This window comes from Gigantopelta aegis, chromosome 4 (assembly GCF_016097555.1).
Source record: "Gigantopelta aegis isolate Gae_Host chromosome 4, Gae_host_genome, whole genome shotgun sequence".
Taxonomy (NCBI): Eukaryota; Metazoa; Mollusca; class Gastropoda; order Neomphalida; family Peltospiridae; genus Gigantopelta; species Gigantopelta aegis.
Window position 1 is genome coordinate 74,231,986 of NC_054702.1, and position 20,196 is coordinate 74,252,181.

Sequence of the window (20,196 nt, forward strand, 5' to 3'; positions counted from 1 at the left end):
GGAGGGAAATAAAAAATAGATGGAAGTATTTGCGGGATCAATACACCAAATGTAAACGGCCCAACGTGTGAAGAAGTGGAGATCCTGCCATTAAAAAACACAAATGGAAATACTACGACCTACTGAGTTTCTTATCCGACCATGTAAAACATAGAGAAACAGATGGGAACCTATCCAGGTATATCAAATCTAAAATCTTTTTTACAGTTTAGTCATGAATTATAACTTAAGCCCCTTTCGTATAAAACTACATTGTAGTTAGTCACAATTCTACTACTGGCGCCCCAATCACACCTTATTTCACTGCATAAGTAACTGTTTTTGTATAATATTATGTAATACTATTTACCTAAAACCCTTTGAAATGACAAACTTTGCACATCTATGCCATTAAGCATACATGTTAAGTTATTTAGGTATGTAACAATATATTAAGATGTCGGTAAGCATTCACATGTCTTACAAATATTACTTACATAGATAAATACATACATACATGGGAGCGGGACGTATATCCGCTCATGGTGAGGTGGGTGGTCGGATCCATCTTATCATTGAGATATTTCTCGATCCAGCCAGTACTCCACAACTGGTGTAACAAAGGCTGTGGTGTGTGTCTGTCTGTGGGATAGTGCATATAACAGATCTGTTGCTGCTAATCAGAAAGCCCATGTGGCGGCAGCGGATACTGGCAGCACTCATCCTGAAATATCTATGATGTACATCAGTGTCAATCAAGTTTCTCATATCGTGAATAAGCGAGTGAAATTCACCACTTACATTTCTACACATATTTATTGGTCTCACTGACCATCGTCTATTCATTTTTCTTTTTAGGCCTACGACGCCTATGCAGCGCATAAAATAGCACAGCTTCATCAGATGATGAATCCATTTGTAGCGCGGGTCACGACAACATGCAAAGTATGAATTGCCAGCCGTAAAAAAGCGCACGTGAAAATTCCGAAATGCACTCGTCTGTTGAACGGCGAGCTTGAGGAAAGCGGACTGAGTATGAAACATAATCACGACGGAGTGTGCCGAGTACCCGCCGACCAGTGTCGGCAGAGAAGTATGAACCTAGCTTAAAGCTTGTACAGCAGTCTGATGGCAGTCCCACCAGGCTCGCATACACTCGCATGAGATTCGCACAGGTTGCACGGCAGTTGTACGGAAGTCTGATGAATGTCACACGGGAGTCGCAGGGGGTCCGCTGGGAGTCCCACGGCTGAGCTCTTCAGACTCCCGTGCCACTGCTGTGCAACCCCTATGCGACCAATGCGAACCGTACGACAGCCGTATGAAAATTTTCAACATTTAAAAAAACTCGCACCGGTATGCGACACGTCCGAATTACACACGACACCCCTACACTCTGTGCGAATTACCAACATACTGCCGTGCGACTCCCGTACACCCTGTACGATTTGGTAGTCGCACGGAATTCGCGTAGAAAATCGTTCAAGTGAGAAGGGGGTATAATGATCAAGTGAACTCAAACGAGAAACATTTTCATATTAAAAAAAAAAAAAAAATCGAAAACTAAAACCAAAAACCAATGTTATGTTTTACCGTAAAACTAAGTTCCGCTAACAAAACAAGGACTGGAACAACACAGACATTAGTACGGCTTTAATTCCATCGCGTCTAAATAATTAATCTCATTTCTTTGCCACTTTACTGCTAACATTTTTAATCATCGTTAAAAGGGATTGCGGGCCCGAAGGGAACCATATCTGGAGTTGTGTTTGTGTGTGCGTGTGCAATCGCACCATCTCTATCGAGGGATGTACAAGCCATTTTTAATATCTTTATACAGTTTGACCCCCCCCCCCCCCCACCCCCCAAAAAAACCCCACACACAAAAAAACCGCACAGGCCCCCCACATTCCTACGGGCCTGGATTTGTGGCCACTCAGGTATTCTTTAACGTAAACAGTGTCATAAGTTACAGCAATAATACTAGACGTATTTGCGTGTTGCTTGCCATACTTCCAAGATCATGTAATCGATGTATGCATGAGTGTGTCTGTGTCGGGTGAATATTAATTTAAAAAAGAATCCAATTTTGTTGATGATATTGTTTGAACAATTTATATAAAATGTCATGTACCATTACAGGTTTTGGAATTAGTTACTATTTCAAGAATTATTTATCAATTGTTCAATTCTCACACATCGTTTCTGATAACACCACAACTTCATATTTAGCTGTTCTTAATGTAAGCAATTTATTAAGCGCTACTCGTAAAATCAGTATGGGAACATTGCTTTTCTGAAAATTTGTTCTCTTGACTCGTGGTAACACGGCACTGGCTTCTGTCTCCTTCCATGTACTTCTTTAATTGTTTCACCTACAAAAGCGAAACACTGTAATATAGCATATCCAGGTAGCAGACTGTATTAAAAAAAAATATATAAGAAACATCCCCAATAAACAAATCCGATATGTCAACTGTTACGGATAATAATAGGTCACCCTATAGTGTAGTTGGCGACGTCATAGCAATGTGCTTCTCGTTCTTTACAATTAAAAGACCTGCTATATGTAATAACATTTGTGTTTAATATATAGGATGTCCTCTCCCCCCCCCCCCCATACACCAAACATTAAGAAACAAAAAGAAAAGAGAAGAAAAAAGAAAGATAACCCTACTAAATATGGAATTGTATTAAAAAATAAAATAATAATAATTTTAAAAAAAGTATGGGGACTGTAACTTTGATATTTCACACCCATTACTTCAAGTTCTCAAAATTACAACATCTTCAAAATTGCAAAGAAAAACCCATTGTACTTATTGCCCTTGTGTCTGTCGTCGTATTGGGTTTTTTTACTTAGAGTAAAATATAAAAGTTACAGTCCCCCTATTTAAAAAAAACCCACAACAACAACAACAAAAAAACAACAACTAATAATAATAATAATAATAATAATAAATCCATATTCAATAGGGTTTTCAAATTTTCAGGCCCCCTGAAATAATTAAAACAATAAAATAATAAAATAAATTACACTTCTCAAAATGCTGCAATATTTAAGTCATTGACAGTACTATAAAACTAACTAAACAATTAGTACCATTACATAATCATACTGGACCGAAGTTACAAAGACTGTCTTTCTTAAACATAGGTGTTTAAGCATTGTAAATGTATGTATATAGTTACACGTGTGTAAGACATAAACAGGCTTTGTAAATTCGACACATTATTATTAGTTTTTAATATCCCTAACAGTAATGGGGTGATTACGAAACCTCTCCATTGTCAGACAGATAAAACATTACAATATGTACATCCTTCCTGTTTCTGTTGGTTGATTGTCATATCCAAAAATGGCTTTTTAATGTCTATCATAAAACAATTTAAAGCCATCGGGAGTTTATGAATGTCTGTGCAAAAATATGCAAGAGAGTACGATTGAACAGTTGACATCATCCATTTTGTCACACAGCTTAGTTTGAAAACAATGGTACATTTGATTATCTATATTTAGATTCACCCAATAGCCGATGTATTTTTCGTGCTGGGGTGTCATTAAACATTCATTCATTCTATATTTAGATTGAGGTATAAAACTGAATTGTTACTTTAAGTACCTTCCTTCATTTCCAACTCTTGTTAATTCAGTGGACAATAATATATAATTCAGCTATTAATGAAAGACACAGACTCATCAATAATATACCATCAAGTGAATTCAAGCTTTTAAAGTAGTCTGCTTTGTTTTGATTGTGCCAATAGCATACCTGCTTCCTGTTTGTATGCTTTATCCCTACATGTTATTAATGAAGAAGTCTAGCATTGCATATATGTCTATTTTAAATTACTTCAATTTTTGTGCCTTAATTAGTTCGTTGTGAGGGATTGTTTTATATAAGGATAATTTATGTTTAAAGTATATATTTTTAACATTCGTGAACTATGTACAGGTTTGAGACTGAATAATTTCAAGTATCTGGATTTTTAGGCAATCGACGTCTGTTTAATCCTATTTCTGTCACCTTCTGGCCGTAATATATTGGAAGTCCTTCCTTGTTTGTGATAATCATAAAGATTTGAGACTGGGAATTGGTGATGTATTTGTTGGACCTCGTAAATAATGTCTCATATAGTATGGATTCTTAAGACGTTGGGAACACAGACACAGAAAACATGTCCTCAGCTTTTAGAATAAAGTCAAATGTCATGTATGTTTGTTTCATATTTCTTCCTTAAACGATAATGGCTTATATGTTTTTCTATTTGAATTTCTTATGGTGATGTCAGCGAGTTCTCTATTTCAAACTGTTCATCTTTGGCCGAATAGGTCTGGAACTTTCATCTCAGATGGCTGCGTGACAAAAATGCATTCTTGATATATGTCGTCTTCTTTTGTATTCTGACGGAAAAAAGCCAAACGCAATATTTTTTTGGTGAGAAATATTTCAAATGTTTTATTGATTATTATTTCATTGTTTGTAATTTTAGGTTATGTCTTCATAACTAAATAAATTTCAACAAGTTTTGTTGTGTTATCACAGACGACGTTTGCATGGATAACGTTGAAAGGTGGGTACCCTACTCCATTTTCTGATACAAATCAATAGGGTGTGTGCCCACCCCGGGCTGCAGTCGCTGCTTTAACTCTCCTTACCATGGACTCAATCAAGTTGTTTATGGTCCTTTGTGGGATGTTATTCCACTCATGAGGAAGGGCCTGCGTTAGCTGATCGACGTTGTTTAGGACGCTGACGCGATTCCTGACCATCCTGTCCAGCTCGGCTTACACATGATCAATCGGGTTCATATCTGGACTGTAGGGTGGCCAATCGAGCACTAGGACATTGTTTTGTTTGAAGAAGTTAAGACAAACCCTCGCAATGTGCGGTGTCGCATTATCCTGTTGCAACGTAAGGTTACTCGCATAGATAAGTGGAAGGACGTGAGGCCTGATGACCTGAAACCGATATCTTACGTCTGTAAGATTGCCCTGGATCACCACGAGAGGTGTTTTCACGCCATGAGAAATTACCCCCAAACCCTAACAGACCCTCCCCCTAATCTATCGTTATCCTAAAGGCACACGTCTGAATATCGCTCACATTGACGTCGATAGACACGTTGTCGTCCGTCTGACCTGTAAATCGAGAACCGAGACTCGTCAGTGAATAGCACACGTCTCCAGTGGGCTAAGTGAAACCGATTTGGTTCATGTGCACGCAGCCATTGCAATCGATGTTGAACTCTCGTAACCGATTACTAACCTTCAAGTTGACTGCCAGCAGAAAAGAGCTACCACAGGAGATCACCCCAACTTATCTCGGAGTCAAGCTAGACAAACAGTTATCGTGGAACCCACACATAAAAGAGGTTGAGAACAGAGCCACAAGAAAAGTCTCTCTCATGAAAAAGTTGGCAGGCACCAAATGGGGAGCTATCAGCAAAATCCTACAACAAGTGTACACATGAGCTGTCAGTCCTGTTATGGAATACGGACCATCGGTCTGTGCAACCGCTGCAAAGACACACACCAACAGACTGACAAAGATACAGAACGCAGGAATGCGCCTTATAACAAGTGGCATGAAAACCACTTCAATCAGTGCACTGGAACAAACAACAGGACTGCTGTCACTAGACACACGGAGAGAAGAGAAACCAAAGAGGCTTCCACCTCACCCAGCACATCAACAACTCCAAGAGCGAAAAAAAACCCTGTTTAAAACGAAGCAGCATAAACCATCTTGCCAGACAGCTTGGACACACATACTCTGATATTCTACCAAAGACACCTGAAGAATGGTAACCCTTGATAGATCCTAAAGTCTCTCACACTAGAAATGCTTCAAGACAAGTACAACACCTCACAGTGGACCCATGTCTACACAGATGGCTCAGCCGAAGAGGCAGTAAAGAATGCTGGTAGCGGTGTCCACTTAAGATTTCCTGATGGACGAGTGACTTCCAGATTATATCCAGCAGGAAAACAGTCGACAAACTTCAGAGCAGAAACAAATGCCGTTCTTCAAGCCACCAAAATCATCAATTTGGAGAATCAACTTCCATCACATCTTGTGTTTCTGACAGATTGCAAATCCCTCACTCAGAGCATAGAGTAACCTGAAGGAAACCTAGTAATAGCAGTTCAACAGGGACTGGCTGATCTTACTCTACACATGCAAGTTGTAGTCCAGTGGGTTCCAGCACATTGTGGTATTGCAGGTAATGAACATGCTGACAGGCTGGCAAAGGAGGGAATCACAATGGAACAGCCAAATCATCCAATCTCCTTCAGAGACAAAAAACATAATTAACAGAAAGTTCCGATGCACCCAAGAGACAACCATTTTCAAGCTAAGAACCAGTGACTGCCATCTCAGATCCCATATGTACCGCCTGTAACTGGCAGACACTGATGAATGTCCATGTCAAACAGGACCACAGTCCCCAGAGCACATCCTGCAATTCTTTCCCCTCTACGATGAAACAGGAAAAGGCACTGGCTGAACGGAGTAACACTGGCTGTCAAGCTTTGGGGTTCCAAAGAAGACTTGATAGAGACAACGTTTTTTTATCACCACGACCAGACTCCAATCTAAAGCATGATCAACTATAGCTTGAACGCAGAGGAAGAAGAGTCAAATATAAGCACAGTAGAACTGATATATACTGTATTTAAAAATCAAAATATATTGTAACTAATATATGTAACATTTGGTTGCACTAACAAGGAGATCGGTCAAATGTTCACTGATGAGATCCTTTTTGGCAATATACAGTATCATGTTATTTAATATATATTAATTATTTGTACTGTTACTTCAAATAATTGTTTAATTTAATTATTTATCTTTTTAAATATACCAAAAAAAACCAAACAACCCCACATCTAATTCATGTTTCTATCATACTTGGTTACAGAGATATAGCACTTCATTGATTTTCACACTCCCTGGCAGCCATCTTGAATATTATATTAATTAGTTTTACTATTTCCTTCAGATAATGGTTTTATTGAATTCTTTGCCCTTCAAAACATACAAAAAGAAAAATAATTCATAACTTTATCATATCTGGTTACAGATATATAGCACCTTATTGAGTTTCAGATTCCTTGGTGGCCATCTTGAATATTTTAAATTACTCTACACCCACTTGAGTATCACTATATATACACCCCAAATATAAATAAACACCAATACAAACAATTATAACCGAGCATTTTAGGTTAATCCCTCTGCTGCCGGACTAGAACACATACTGACTTATCCCATTCAGAGAGTCATTCGACGGGTTGACTTTTAAAAGAACTAATGGACATTGTTACCGAAAAGTAAAACAAAATATTTGCAACATCATTCATATACTTGTATGCTACACTTCTAGTTCCAGAGAGTTTTTTCACTCGCCCTCAAACTTAAAAGGAAATTCGGCATTTGTTTAGAGATGGGTACCTTTAATAAAATATTATTTACAACAACATCAACCAATATTAAATTGACAGACCTTAGTTTTAAGACATATTTTTAAATATTAAAGCCGTTTGTGCAAATTGAAATCGGACGTTACTTAGATTTTATTGGTTACATTATCCATTTTCGTACATCAGATGTGTTTTTGATACAGTTAAATGCATTAGTATTTTGTTTTAATGCAAATACGTCTGAAAAATAATGGTTATGATGATGAGCACATCTGTTTAACATTTTAACGTCACAGACACTTGTTTCACTCATTTGTATTTTTATCCAAATACGCAACATGTTTGTAGATTAACCAGGTTCACAGGTTGAAACTAGGGTCTATAAGTTTAAGGAAGGCTTCTAATAAAATAAGGAAACCACATGATACAAGATGATATTTATTATTTAAAATATGAAAGACACGGATCTCTTCTAAAGGGATCATATTACTATTTCATCCAAGTAATGACATGTAGGAGTCAAATATGATTCCTTTTAAAAGAGTATCCTTTTCTGTATTTGTTGTTCAAAAGGTAGCACAACTTCCGTAATTATGTTGTAAATTGACGGTTTATTAATGCACCTAGAAGTGAATGCCATAACATTTAATGTATTGCTCGTCTACAGAGGTATATAATGAGTGTTGCTTCCCTTTTCAGACCCCTTGAAGTAAGGGGTAGAATAACATCACAGGGACTGCTATTTTCTTCTAAAATAGAAAGGTAAACATTGCTTTTCCTATTTAACTGCTAAAGAGGTTGCTATTTAATAGGTGATATTTTAATGAATAAGTAATGTAGATTTTCTATATCATTTACATTTTTCAGCAAATATTCTTGAGAAAGACAATGTTTAAGGTTAGTGGCAACACATTATTATTTTGATATTCTTAAGATAATTATGCAAATATTCTATTGTAGTATTTACCACTAATACATGTAAAACAGCAAAATGTGATACTTTCAAATTTTGAGAATCCACCATTAAATTATCTTGAGTTTGGAAAATATTTGTGATTTTGTTGTAAACGCTAACACGTGGTTATCTTCATGCATAATATGATATATTATACCATCTACATTACAAAAAGGTACTTACTTTTGGAATAAATATAAGACACTGAGTAGATGTAGTTCCAGCTATGAAGAGGGCAGACATGCCACCAAACATAATGTCAACATCGTCGTCCAGTATCAGTGACAGTGGTAACCCAACTAAAGTTAGTAGAATCACATTGTAGATGCACATTCCAATTGCTTTGGAGTCGTTCAATGCTGGAATGCTCACCTACAATTGCCGACAAAAAACAACAAGTACTGATACAAAAAAACCCACAAAAAAAAAAAAAAAAAAAAAAAAAAAAAAAAAAAGAATTAAATAAAGTAAAAGAAAATGTATTATATTGTATGTTAAGTGATGGTAAAATGGTGGCAAGATATCTCTTAATCACCTGCCTGAGATGATTGAATTTGGGACCTCACCAAGCTATCAGGCAATCTAATTAAAATTAGCTCCACTGGTTAATAACTATTACATGTGGATCTAACAACATCCTTTTGAAGCTCATGTCCATTTGATCTTTTACTCAAAGGGGCAGATGGCTTTAATCAGAATTTTTGGCAAGGGAGGTTTGACAAGCCCACTTTGTGTAAAAAGTGGTCATGAATCCAAAAATAGCAGTCTTACTGACCCTACTTAAGTAAAATTGGCCAAAATCAGCTAATTATATAGACAGTCTAGAGAATTGTACCTAATAATTTCTGAATATTTTACATTACTATTTTGTGGTCAATGCCTGGCCAAAGAATAACAATTGCATCAATGCGGCCAACTGTTGGCCACATTTAATGAATATTTGGCCAAAACCAGTTATTTTCCATAGGAATAGTAATGGAATTGTACTCAATATGAAAAGCAGTAAAATTTCACGAATAAATCAAATTTATGAAGCCAAATACAGACAGAAAATAAAAAATGGCATTTTATAGTTTTCAAAATTCAGTTTTAACTAAAATAATGTGTAAAAAGTACAGAAAAATTAAATGAAGTGCATCATCATCATCATCACCATCATGCACTACCATCATGATTAGGCCCTACCATCACTATTTTGTTTAGTTGTATCAGACATCACATTTGGTAAAACAAAAACCTGCATTAGCTAATTAACATTCTTGCCATGATCTATGTTGAATGCTCTATGAATAAATGGAAACATGATTCCTTCTTAAAAGTGTGAGGAACATTGTTTGACGACGACCTATATATTGGCTATAGTCAAGCTAGCTTCTCGGATGCAGTTACATGAACAATATTAAAATGTCTTTGCTTTGGGGCTTTTAATTTTATGTTCCACCAACTGTCAGCAGTTGGGTACCTCTTAGACAGGCCAGGAACAGTCAATAATGCCTTTCTGTCAGACAAATACTAAAACCTGGAAACCTTCCGGTGCTATGAGCAAGGTTTTATACATCACTAATTTGTGCACAACAGCTTTTTGTCTGAGATCGTTTTAGTCCAGTAATGTTAATAATAACTGGTAAAGAGTTGTACATATTCAGAAATGCATTTCAAGTTGTTTTAATCTAATTACAGCTTAACATTCCATTGATTGAGGTAAAATGTTTTGTTGTTGGCATGTTTCCACTTAATTGGGGCTTGCCTATTTCTTAAAATACTCTTTATCGCCACAACTTTGGTCCATTCTAAAGCCCTGTATGTGTGTCAAGCATATGGAATGGCTTTTGCAACTAAAAGAGACAAATGATAGCTATGCATATGTGGTTTAACCTCTGGATTCTGTCCAAACATGAATGTCACTAGAGTGGATCAAATATTTGGAATATTTAGCATCGATGATGACGTATGGAAATTTCTGTCATAACAGCAGTGCTGGCAAGTACATCATTAATGCACAGCTTTTGGGGGAACTAAATTGATATGAATGGTATCTATGTCATTGCATTAATAGGACTGTACGAACAAAATGTATTTCAGTTTTATGCTTGGTGAAATTAATATTTTGTTAACTTCAAAACGAGTACAGTTATATACACAATGTGAGCTTGTACAATCTCAGATATTCTAATCTGAATGTCACCCATATTGGCATTGGTGGCATTGGTGAACTCCTGTGGCAAAAACCAGTGAACAGAAAACTTAAATAAACCTTTTCTGTTAGTTATGACTTAGACAAAAAACTTTGGCATAAAACCAAATATTACATTCACAAGGGTTGACGCATTATGTCCTAAACAATTCAGATATGCCCTAAAATTGTTTATTATTTATTAATACATGTAATTCGCTACCTATTGTAACACAAAAAACAGTTGGGTTTTTTCCTGAATATCAGTGTCTTCTCTATAAAACAGCTACATTGGGATATTAGAACGCAATAGGGCACCCGAGTATCTTAGTGTCACGAGCAGCGGCTGATGCTCACCAGATGTACCATCTCAGTGTCCTGTCAAAAACGGTTTAGGGGTTATTGGAGGTTATAAATATCTACAGGTAGTTTACCAATAATTCAGAGTGGATAGAATAACACATTAGCTATTTATAATTAAATTACATTGATTGGTTTTAATTATTCATATCTCTACTGCAGAATTATAAAGTAACTCGTAGGCTAGTATAAAAACAGTCTACGGAGAATATAAGACTCCATCATATGCGGTCATGTGGGATAGAAAAAGTACACCCGAGGTGGTCAAAATTTCGACCTGGGACGAGGCTTGTCGAGTCCCATGGTCGAACTTTTCACCACCGAGGGTGTACTTTTTCTATCCCACATGACCACATATGATGGAGTCTTTTTCTCTCATTCATTCCGTAAATAAACCATTATTTTACACGAACAGACAAAGATGGCTGAACAATTAACCTTTTTATTTGACCATTTTATCATAAATAAACTGCACTATCGTATTTACCGTGTTTGTTTCATGTGTTATAAATAACACCACAAATTAACAAGATAACTTTTAAAATGAAGGTTTTCATAACAAAATATTAATTTAAAACTGTGGCTAATGACCTCACGTCACCGCCTCACATTAATATGACGTCATATATTACCACCGACGTCATGTTAAATGTAAGCGCGTGATATCCCATGTAAGATAGAAATTTCTTACATGGCTTTCTTTCATGGAATAGCTTTGTTCCATATACCTGAGGATGAGAGAAATAAAAATAAACTACTGTAGGCCTAAATTGTAAATGATAGCACTTAATTTCCTCAGATGTCGCCTGGAGAATGTATCGTTTTCTTAATGAAATCAATACATACATTTATATGAATTGATTCACGGCCCTACCGGTAAGAACAGCTGTTTTCTATTTACTTTCCCAAACGTCAACCCCAAAAGTTAGTGACGTCATCTCCAGGTTGACGTCATAAGTCCTCCTGAAGCTGATGTCATTAGAGAACAACTAACCAGCTACAAGGAATTATGAATTATCTGTCCCGAGTGAATGAATGTTGTAAACCCGAGCCTTTGGCGAGGGTTTTACAACATTCATTCACGAGGGACAGATAATTCGTAACTCCTCGTAGCGAGTTGGTTATTATCTTTATTACCTATTGTCAATTTTAACTGATTTTTAATGTAAAAATTTCTCTGCAGTCAACAACAAAGCCATCAGCCATTACGTCATATAATCTTACGCGCATTACATGACGTAATGTAAGTGACGTCATAGCATAACGACGTTCTTTTTACAGCCAAATGTTTACAGTACAAAATAATACAACTGTATTTGCATTTGAAAATAATTATTTTTATATATTACTAAAGCCGTTGCTTCTGAAAATATACCATTTCATGTTTACGAAACAAATGAGTCCATTTGTTTTTGTAAATCTTTGTAGATCGTGTAACGTAAGTGTAATCTGACTCGTGAATGGAAACATTATATGTATGAAATTGAAGTTCCGGCCATGGCAAGCAACCAACCAAACGTCGTGATTTTTAAACCAGCCAATCAGTGGCTTTAGAAGCAATACCCCGTATATTTGAGCCCATATGGGTAATAATAACAAATATTCCCCGCCGCAAATAACACATTCTGCCTGTACATTACACCGATGCATTGCCAGATGTTGATGATCTAACAGGATGTGCCTACATGGCACTTTCTTCATTCTTCAGCAGTCTGTAACACTTGTACGAAAAAGATACGTGTTTACTACGACTTGTTTTTAGTGAACGAGACCAGGTTAAAATATCTTACTAAAGAAATACAAACTACTTATTCAGTCAGGAAAATTTGTACATTGTGCAGTTATGCGGCACATATACGTAGTCTACCAGAGGACGTTCAAACTACATATCATGGTTAGAAAGAGGCTAATGGACCTTTTCTCCCACTATAGTTTACTAACAATATATATATATATATATATATATATATATATATATATATATAGACACACACACACACACACACACACACACACACACACACAATGTTAATATCAACTATAAGACCGGACATACGTTTTGACCACAGACATCCTAGTAAAGAACGTTCAGGTCTGTTTATCAACATACCGAAACACATTTCATAGTTTGCACGTGCATCACGCTGTTGCCCTGTACATGTGCGTGGGGTGTCATTCTAGATTTTGACAATTTCCAGGAAGGTCGATTAATCACTGTGGAACATTATTTCTGTCAATCTTTTTCATTCTGTTGATTATACAGTTGTTTTGGTTTTAGTAATTTTTATTGTTTTAATTTGCGATGCGGCGTATGCAACGCCGTGAGCGTCTATGGGCTATTGGCATGCTGCAAACGGGCAGAATTAAGCGTGAAGTGGCCAACACCTTCAATGTTTCGAAGTCAGTGATTAGCAGGCTATGGAACAGGTACCAACAAACCCAAAATGTTGACGGTCGACCCCGTTCAGGTCGTCCCAGGGCAACGGCAGGAGTACAGGATCGATTCATTCATTACCAGGCTCTAAGAAATCGAGCTCAAACGGCAAATCAAATTGTTGCAAACCTTCATCAGGCTACTGGTGTCCGAGTTACGGGTCAGGCGATTAGAAATCGTCTTCATGCAGCCCATCTTCATGCTCGACGGACTCGGGCTGTGCGTACGTTGAGGAATTGTCACATTGCCCACAAACGTGAATGGTGTAGGGAGCGTCAGAACTGGGGCATTCGTCGCTGGTCACGTGTCATGTTTTCAGATGAGTCCCTATTCACGTTCGACTTCCTTGACAGGCGTGGTCGGGTCTGGCGACGACGAAATGAACGGGACACCAACGTCAAAATGCGATTTCATGACAAGATTTGGCGGTGGATCGGTTATGGTGTGGGGTGGTATCACTATGACTGACATGGCCCCTCTCCATATTGTGCAAGGAAGGGTCACTGGGCAGTACTACCGGGACAACATACTGACACCCTTTGTCGTCCCGTTTGCTAGGCGTGTGGGTCGACGTTTTGTTTTTCAGGACGACAATTCCCGTGCTCACCGTGCACGAATCGTCAATGCTCACCTTCAGCAGAACAACTTCTATCGAATGCCATGGCCAGCAATGAGCCCAGACCTTCCCCCCATTGAACACGGCTGGTGCATGATAGGGACACGTGTGCGTCAACGTCAAACACCGCCGACCACGTTAGCGGAAGGTGGTCAGGCTCCCTCAAATGGTCATTGGGAGACTCATACGCAGTATGCCTCGTCGACTGAATGAATGTCTGACACATCGTGGCGGTATCACCCACTACTGATAAAAAAACCCATCAACTTTCAAATTTCACTTCTGACCCCAATCGTCCTTCAAGATCTTTGGTGGTCATAAAACCTACTGTAATACTGAACTACCGGCTGTAATGTTTACCCAATTAATTATTATCATATAACCATTCCCTACAGCTAATATACCTTATAATTTTGGCAATTGTAAATTCTTATTATAGTTCCCCTCCTTTTTGTGAAGAGTATATATATATATTGATAATGATATCATGGAACCTGAATATGTTGCAGATAGAGATGATGATGATGATGATGATGATAGCAGAACTGATGTTGATTCAAACACTGAAGATGATACTAATAATGACAGTTCTGATAATGCATAACTAAAACCTGTTGTTTTAACACGTTTTACTTTAAAATATAGGATTTTGTTACTGTACATTTAGAATAATCTATACACAGTATTTTGGTTAAAAAAGGTCAGATTTTAATTTTTATTTGTATTTGGCTTTGTAAATGAGATTTTTCGTGAGCTTTTACATACTATTCATATCGAGTATAATACAATTAATATTCCTATGGCAAATAAGAATTTTTGGCCACACATTGGCCATATGTGGCCACATAGATGAGATTATTATTCTCTGGCAAGATCTAGACCACAAAATAGTACTACAAAATATTTAGAAGCTTATTAGATACAATATGTTAACACCAGACTAATCAAATAACAAATCTGTGATATTAGCGATTTGTGGCCCCAAAAGGGCCAAAATGGCAATTTTGCTATTTTCGGAATCTGCACCACTTTTTACATAAAGTACGCTTGTCAAACCTTCCTTGCTTAAAATTCTGATTAAAGCCATATACCTATTTCATTTGACCAATCAAAGCCTTACTTGCAGGATCATGCCAGTGATTTGAACATAATTTGAAAATATTCGAAATTATGCCGAGGTTATATGAAATGCTTCGGGTGAATTATGAAGTATGCCGGAAACTAATTTCAATATAAAATTTTGTGTTGAACTTTCGTTTCAAGACGGAAAATAAAACCCTTGATAGTATAGACATTATTGAGCACTTGACTAATTATCTCAAACACCCGGCTTATTATCTCGAGTGTACATTTATTATCTTGAGAGTGTAAGTTGTTATCTGAAACGTACTTATCTGACTTATAATATTGAGTGTTCAACTTTTTTTGTAGGTCCCCATTAATGGGCCCATTGGGCTATTTTTCGCTCCAGCCAGTGCACCACGACTGGTATATCAAAGGCCGTGGTATGTGTTATCCTGTCTGTGGCATGGTTCATATAAAAGATCCCTTGTTGCTAATCGAAAAGAGTAGCCTATGAAGTGGCGACAGCGGGTTTCCTCTCTCAATATCTGTGTGGTCCTTAACTATATGTCCGATGCCATATAAGCGTAAATAAAATATGTTGAGTGCGTCGTTAAATAAAACATTTCCTTTCCTTTCCTTTTTTATAGATAGCTCGACTTACTAGCTCAATCGTTCGACTTATTATCTTGAGTGCTCGACTTATATCTCCCATGCTTCACTTATTATCTCGAGCGCTCGGCTTATTATCTTGAGCTTTCGACATCTACATCAGTACTGTACAGCCAAACAGAGAATTACAAAAGGAAAAGACATACATGTTGACGAGAGTTAATATTTCGAGCTCTTGACATAATACACCGATAGCTTGAGATAATAAGTTCAGAGCTCAAGATGATAAGCCAAGAGCCTGACATAAGTCAAAGCTCCATATAATAAGTCAAGTGTTCAATATAACAAGTCTATAGCTCAAAATAATAAGTCGAGCACTTAACAGAACAAGTCGAGATCTCGAGATAAAAAGTCAAAAGTTTAAGATCTCTGAAGGAAGAACACAAATATATGTGTCCTAAATATACCACCATAGTATATTTTACTTAATATATAGACCTGGGGCGGGACGTGGGTCCATTGCGCTATTTCTCATTCCAGCCAGGGCACCACGACTGGTATATCAAAGGTCGTAATATATGCTATCCTGTCTGTGGGATGGTGCATATAAAAGATCCCTTGCTACTAATGGAAAAAATGTAGCAGGTTTCCTCTTTCAGACTATAAGTCAAAATTACCAAATGTTTGACATCCAATAGCCGATGATTAATAAATCAATTTGATCTAGTGGTGTCGTTAAACAAAACAAACTTCTTATTCTTAATATATAGATCTCGAACACTTGGCATATTATTTTGAAAGCTCGACTTATTATCTCGAGCTCGTCTTATGTCTAGCGCTTACCGTTTGCATTAGAACTGCCCAGCCAAAAGAAAAGAGAATTGCAAATTTGAAACCGGCATCGGTGGTGTCGTGGTTAAGCTGGTTGGTACAGGGTTCGCAGCACGGTATCGGCTCCAACCCAAAGCAAGTTTTAATGACTCAATGGGCCATCGACGGGGATCGATCCCAAATTGATCGTGCATCAGGCAAGCACTTTACCACTGAGATACACGTTAATTTTTTTTAATTATTATTATTATTTTGAAGTCTTTGGCTTACAGGAATGGATTGCATATGTCTTAGTTATCTAGTTGACCTACGCTGCATTAGCAGGTCTACAAAAATTTTGGTTTACTTCATTACGCGTTATGGTAAAAACTAATCATAATTAAATAGTTTTATTATTCTAAGACGAAATTGCCGTTTGCAAATCTATCTTGTAATTTTAGTACATGTTTTAAGTGATTTGTGAAAAAAATAAGAATAACACAGATCTTAAGTCTTTAACATCAATATTTACCTGTGGCAACTTTGGCTTCAAAATTACTGAAATAAGCATTAAGGACCGAATTTACAAACCCTGTTTTGCCTGAGATAACCACTAGAAAGGGCATTCACAATCTTTGTATGGGTCCTTTTTGCAATCTGATACTATTTTGACCTGGCAGCTATATAGTACATTTCTTATACATGTATATATATATATATATACACACTGGTGGCACCTAAGTCTGCGCACCTAAGCATTTGTGTTATAATGTTAAGTTAAAATCTTTCTTTAAAAATATTTGTTTCACTGCCACAGTACAATGGAACAATAAACGTGTTACTACTAATGTTTTTTAAACTCAAGTAATGAGCGCATTTTTAGTGGGACCCCCTGCATGACGGCACATAAGTCTGCGCAGCAAACATTAAAACAACCACTTCTGTCGCTGAAGTTTACAGAAATAGCAAACAAATAATGAATCCGACTTTTTGTAAGTTCTAAACAACAAACACTTCCTGTTATAGTTTGTTTCAGAAACATTTAGATTATGCAAATGAGATATATAAATGGTATTCCATGATCCTTAGTTTGGACAACACAAAATGACAATATAGAAAAAGCCAATGTCAAACATTTTGATCATTATTCAACAAAAGTTGTATGTTATTAATTGTAAATGAGCACAAATAGTGTTCGTTAGACATATAGGACAATCGATGATAATATTGAAAAAGACTGTAGCTAAAATAGGCCATGCTGTAAGTGCAGAATCAAAGTCTGTGTGCAGCCATTTTGCATTGTGTCACTCGGAGGGAAATTCAAAGTATGCTTGGATGTTTAGGTTAACAGATAAAATAAAACATTCATTTCATTTATGGATTCATAAATTACAATAAGGTATGTATTGAAGCTTCTATGTAAACTTGTGTAAGTTGATATACAAGGTTGATCATTACAGCGTTGACAAACACGTGTTGACAGGTCATACAAAAACACGCTGATCGAGGCTGGCAAAAGTACACTTTTAATGCATTAATTCACTTTTTTTTCAATCAAATTGTTATCTACCCGTTTTATACGTATATTCACAATCAAGATGTCGAGGGGTTAGTGCCAGAACCACTTATCTCCTTTCCACTTCAATCTGAGAAAACTGCACTGAAAACTTTGGAATGAACTTAAAAATCGGAAACTTAACTTTTGCTAAACATTTTGCTTTTAGATGCTAGCAGTTATTTTTGTTAGTATAAAACTTAAAAGTTTTGTCTGCTAATAATAATAGATCATGGTGTAATTAGATGAAGAAATATTTAATTTATTCTGGCGCCTGGAATTTGAATGCAAACAGCTCCAACAAGCATGCCAGAGCAAGCTATTTTATAAACAGTGTTTCTTACAGCCCAGCATGTGACAAATTGTGTGAAATCTCAAGTGAAGAATAACGTTATCTTGCAGTGAGTCCACATGGCATACTGTAAACGTTCAATTTTGCAGCAGCTCTGAAACACCTAATTGGGCCTGTGTTGTTAATACTTTGAAAATGTACTGGAGGCAGGAAGTAATTGTAAACAATAACAAATTATCTCTGGATGGCAGACACTGGCAAGGGTCATGGGTGTTTCCAGCTGTGTGCACAGTAACCTTATCCTACACTGAGATGGTGAATCAGGTTCCCTGGTATTGTAGCAGGTTGCTAGAAGCACTTAAAAACTTTAGAAAAACAATTTGTTAAGCAAAGCCAATCCTGAAAACATTAATTATTACATGAAATGTAAGCTATCATACCAGTTTTAACAGATATATTTATTACATTAATTATTACATGAAATGTAAGCTATCATACCAGTTATAACAGATATATTTATTACACTAATTAAACACGAAATGTAAGCTATCAGAGTAAACTGCACCATATCTGTAGTGTTGAGGTACTGACTGAATTAATAATGTTAATTCAACAGTTAAGATAAGTTAATACGTTTAATGAATTTTGATACACAGTAATTTAACGATTCAAAATGAATACAGGGCCAGTAACTATATTCGGCATTTTTTTCTTAAAAGTTTCCATTCGTTGTAAAGTGTCTACGTTTTAACAAATGTTCTTTAACTTAATATTTAAACAGCAATTTAAAGAGAATAAAATGACAAATATATTTACAATCAACGTGTAATGATTTCTAGCAGAATACGCATTTTCATAGGTTTTACAAAAATGCACAAAAAAACTCATTGTGTGCAAGATGTTTGCATGTAACATGGATCAGATATTACTGAAACAATGTTTACAAGTTATCTGTGATTAACACTGGTCCTTAATTCATTTTGTTGAGTATATTTTAAATATGCAAGTAATACTACTAAAGATAACTGTGTTAAAACCAAAATCTATTGATTGATATACTTTAAATTGCACAGATATGCACTGGTGTATCCGGGTAGCCAGGGATTGGGTACAAGAGGACCTTTCCTTCTCAAATATACCTCTTTTTTTCACAATACCAACTTTTATAATGCATGTCGCCCCATAACATGTGTAAAAGCAGTGCCCTCTATCCCCACTCCACCCCCAGTATAAAATCCTGGCTACCCTAATATATATGCGCCGTTAAGGTTTATTAACTAGTTGGATATTGGCAAGGATGGGAAAGAAATATTTAATGGCACGCAAGCACATATTTTTATATGTCCTCTCTGTGAGGTATTTCGACACTTGGCCTATAAAATGGAAAAGGAAAATTGTCACCAGCATAGTAGCTGCTCCAAGAAAACAGCTACTAGGTTTTATTTGTAGGCACTTCCTCATTGACAAGAAAGTACATACCACAATCTTTAATTTAATGTACCAGTCCTGGGCACTGTTTGAAGTAAGACAAAAGCCGATGGGTCCAGTAAGGGCAATCACTCATATATCCACTGAACTATGCTGACATGGGTGATATACTGTATGCGTGTACAGGAATGAACTTCTCTACTAGTCTTATTATATATAAATTGCAAATACATTGCGGTAACTGTAGATAAAAAATAAGACACATTTTCAGGTATAGTTTCATGTTCTGATTGTCAATGTTTTGAAACATTTTAATTTGTTCATTGAATAAAGATTGTTGATTAAAATGTTTAATAAATTGATATTATAATAATGATAACAGTGAATGCGATTAAGTACAATGAGATCAGGCGTAAAAAAATATCTAAATACAGTTTAATGCATTCGTCGTCAGCATTGATCTGGTGCGTGATTAAGTATAATGTTTGTCT

General features: G+C 36.5%; 1 protein-coding gene across 6 annotated transcripts in view; it reads right to left on the bottom strand.

Moving 5' to 3' along the window:
* Positions 1-2,066: 2,066 nt before the first annotated feature.
* The window catches only part of LOC121371082 (gamma-aminobutyric acid type B receptor subunit 1-like), a 159,825-nt gene continuing 141,695 nt past the window's right edge, over positions 2,067-20,196 (bottom strand). For all 6 annotated transcript variants that reach the window (XM_041496717.1, XM_041496716.1, XM_041496715.1 and 3 more), the window contains 2 exons: positions 8,547-8,735; positions 2,067-2,354 (listed from right to left, as the gene is read on the bottom strand). In XM_041496717.1, coding sequence (XP_041352651.1) covers positions 2,235-2,354; positions 8,547-8,735 — 309 coding nt within the window. In that variant the 3' untranslated portion in view covers positions 2,067-2,234. The remainder of the gene's footprint in view (positions 2,355-8,546; positions 8,736-20,196) is intronic.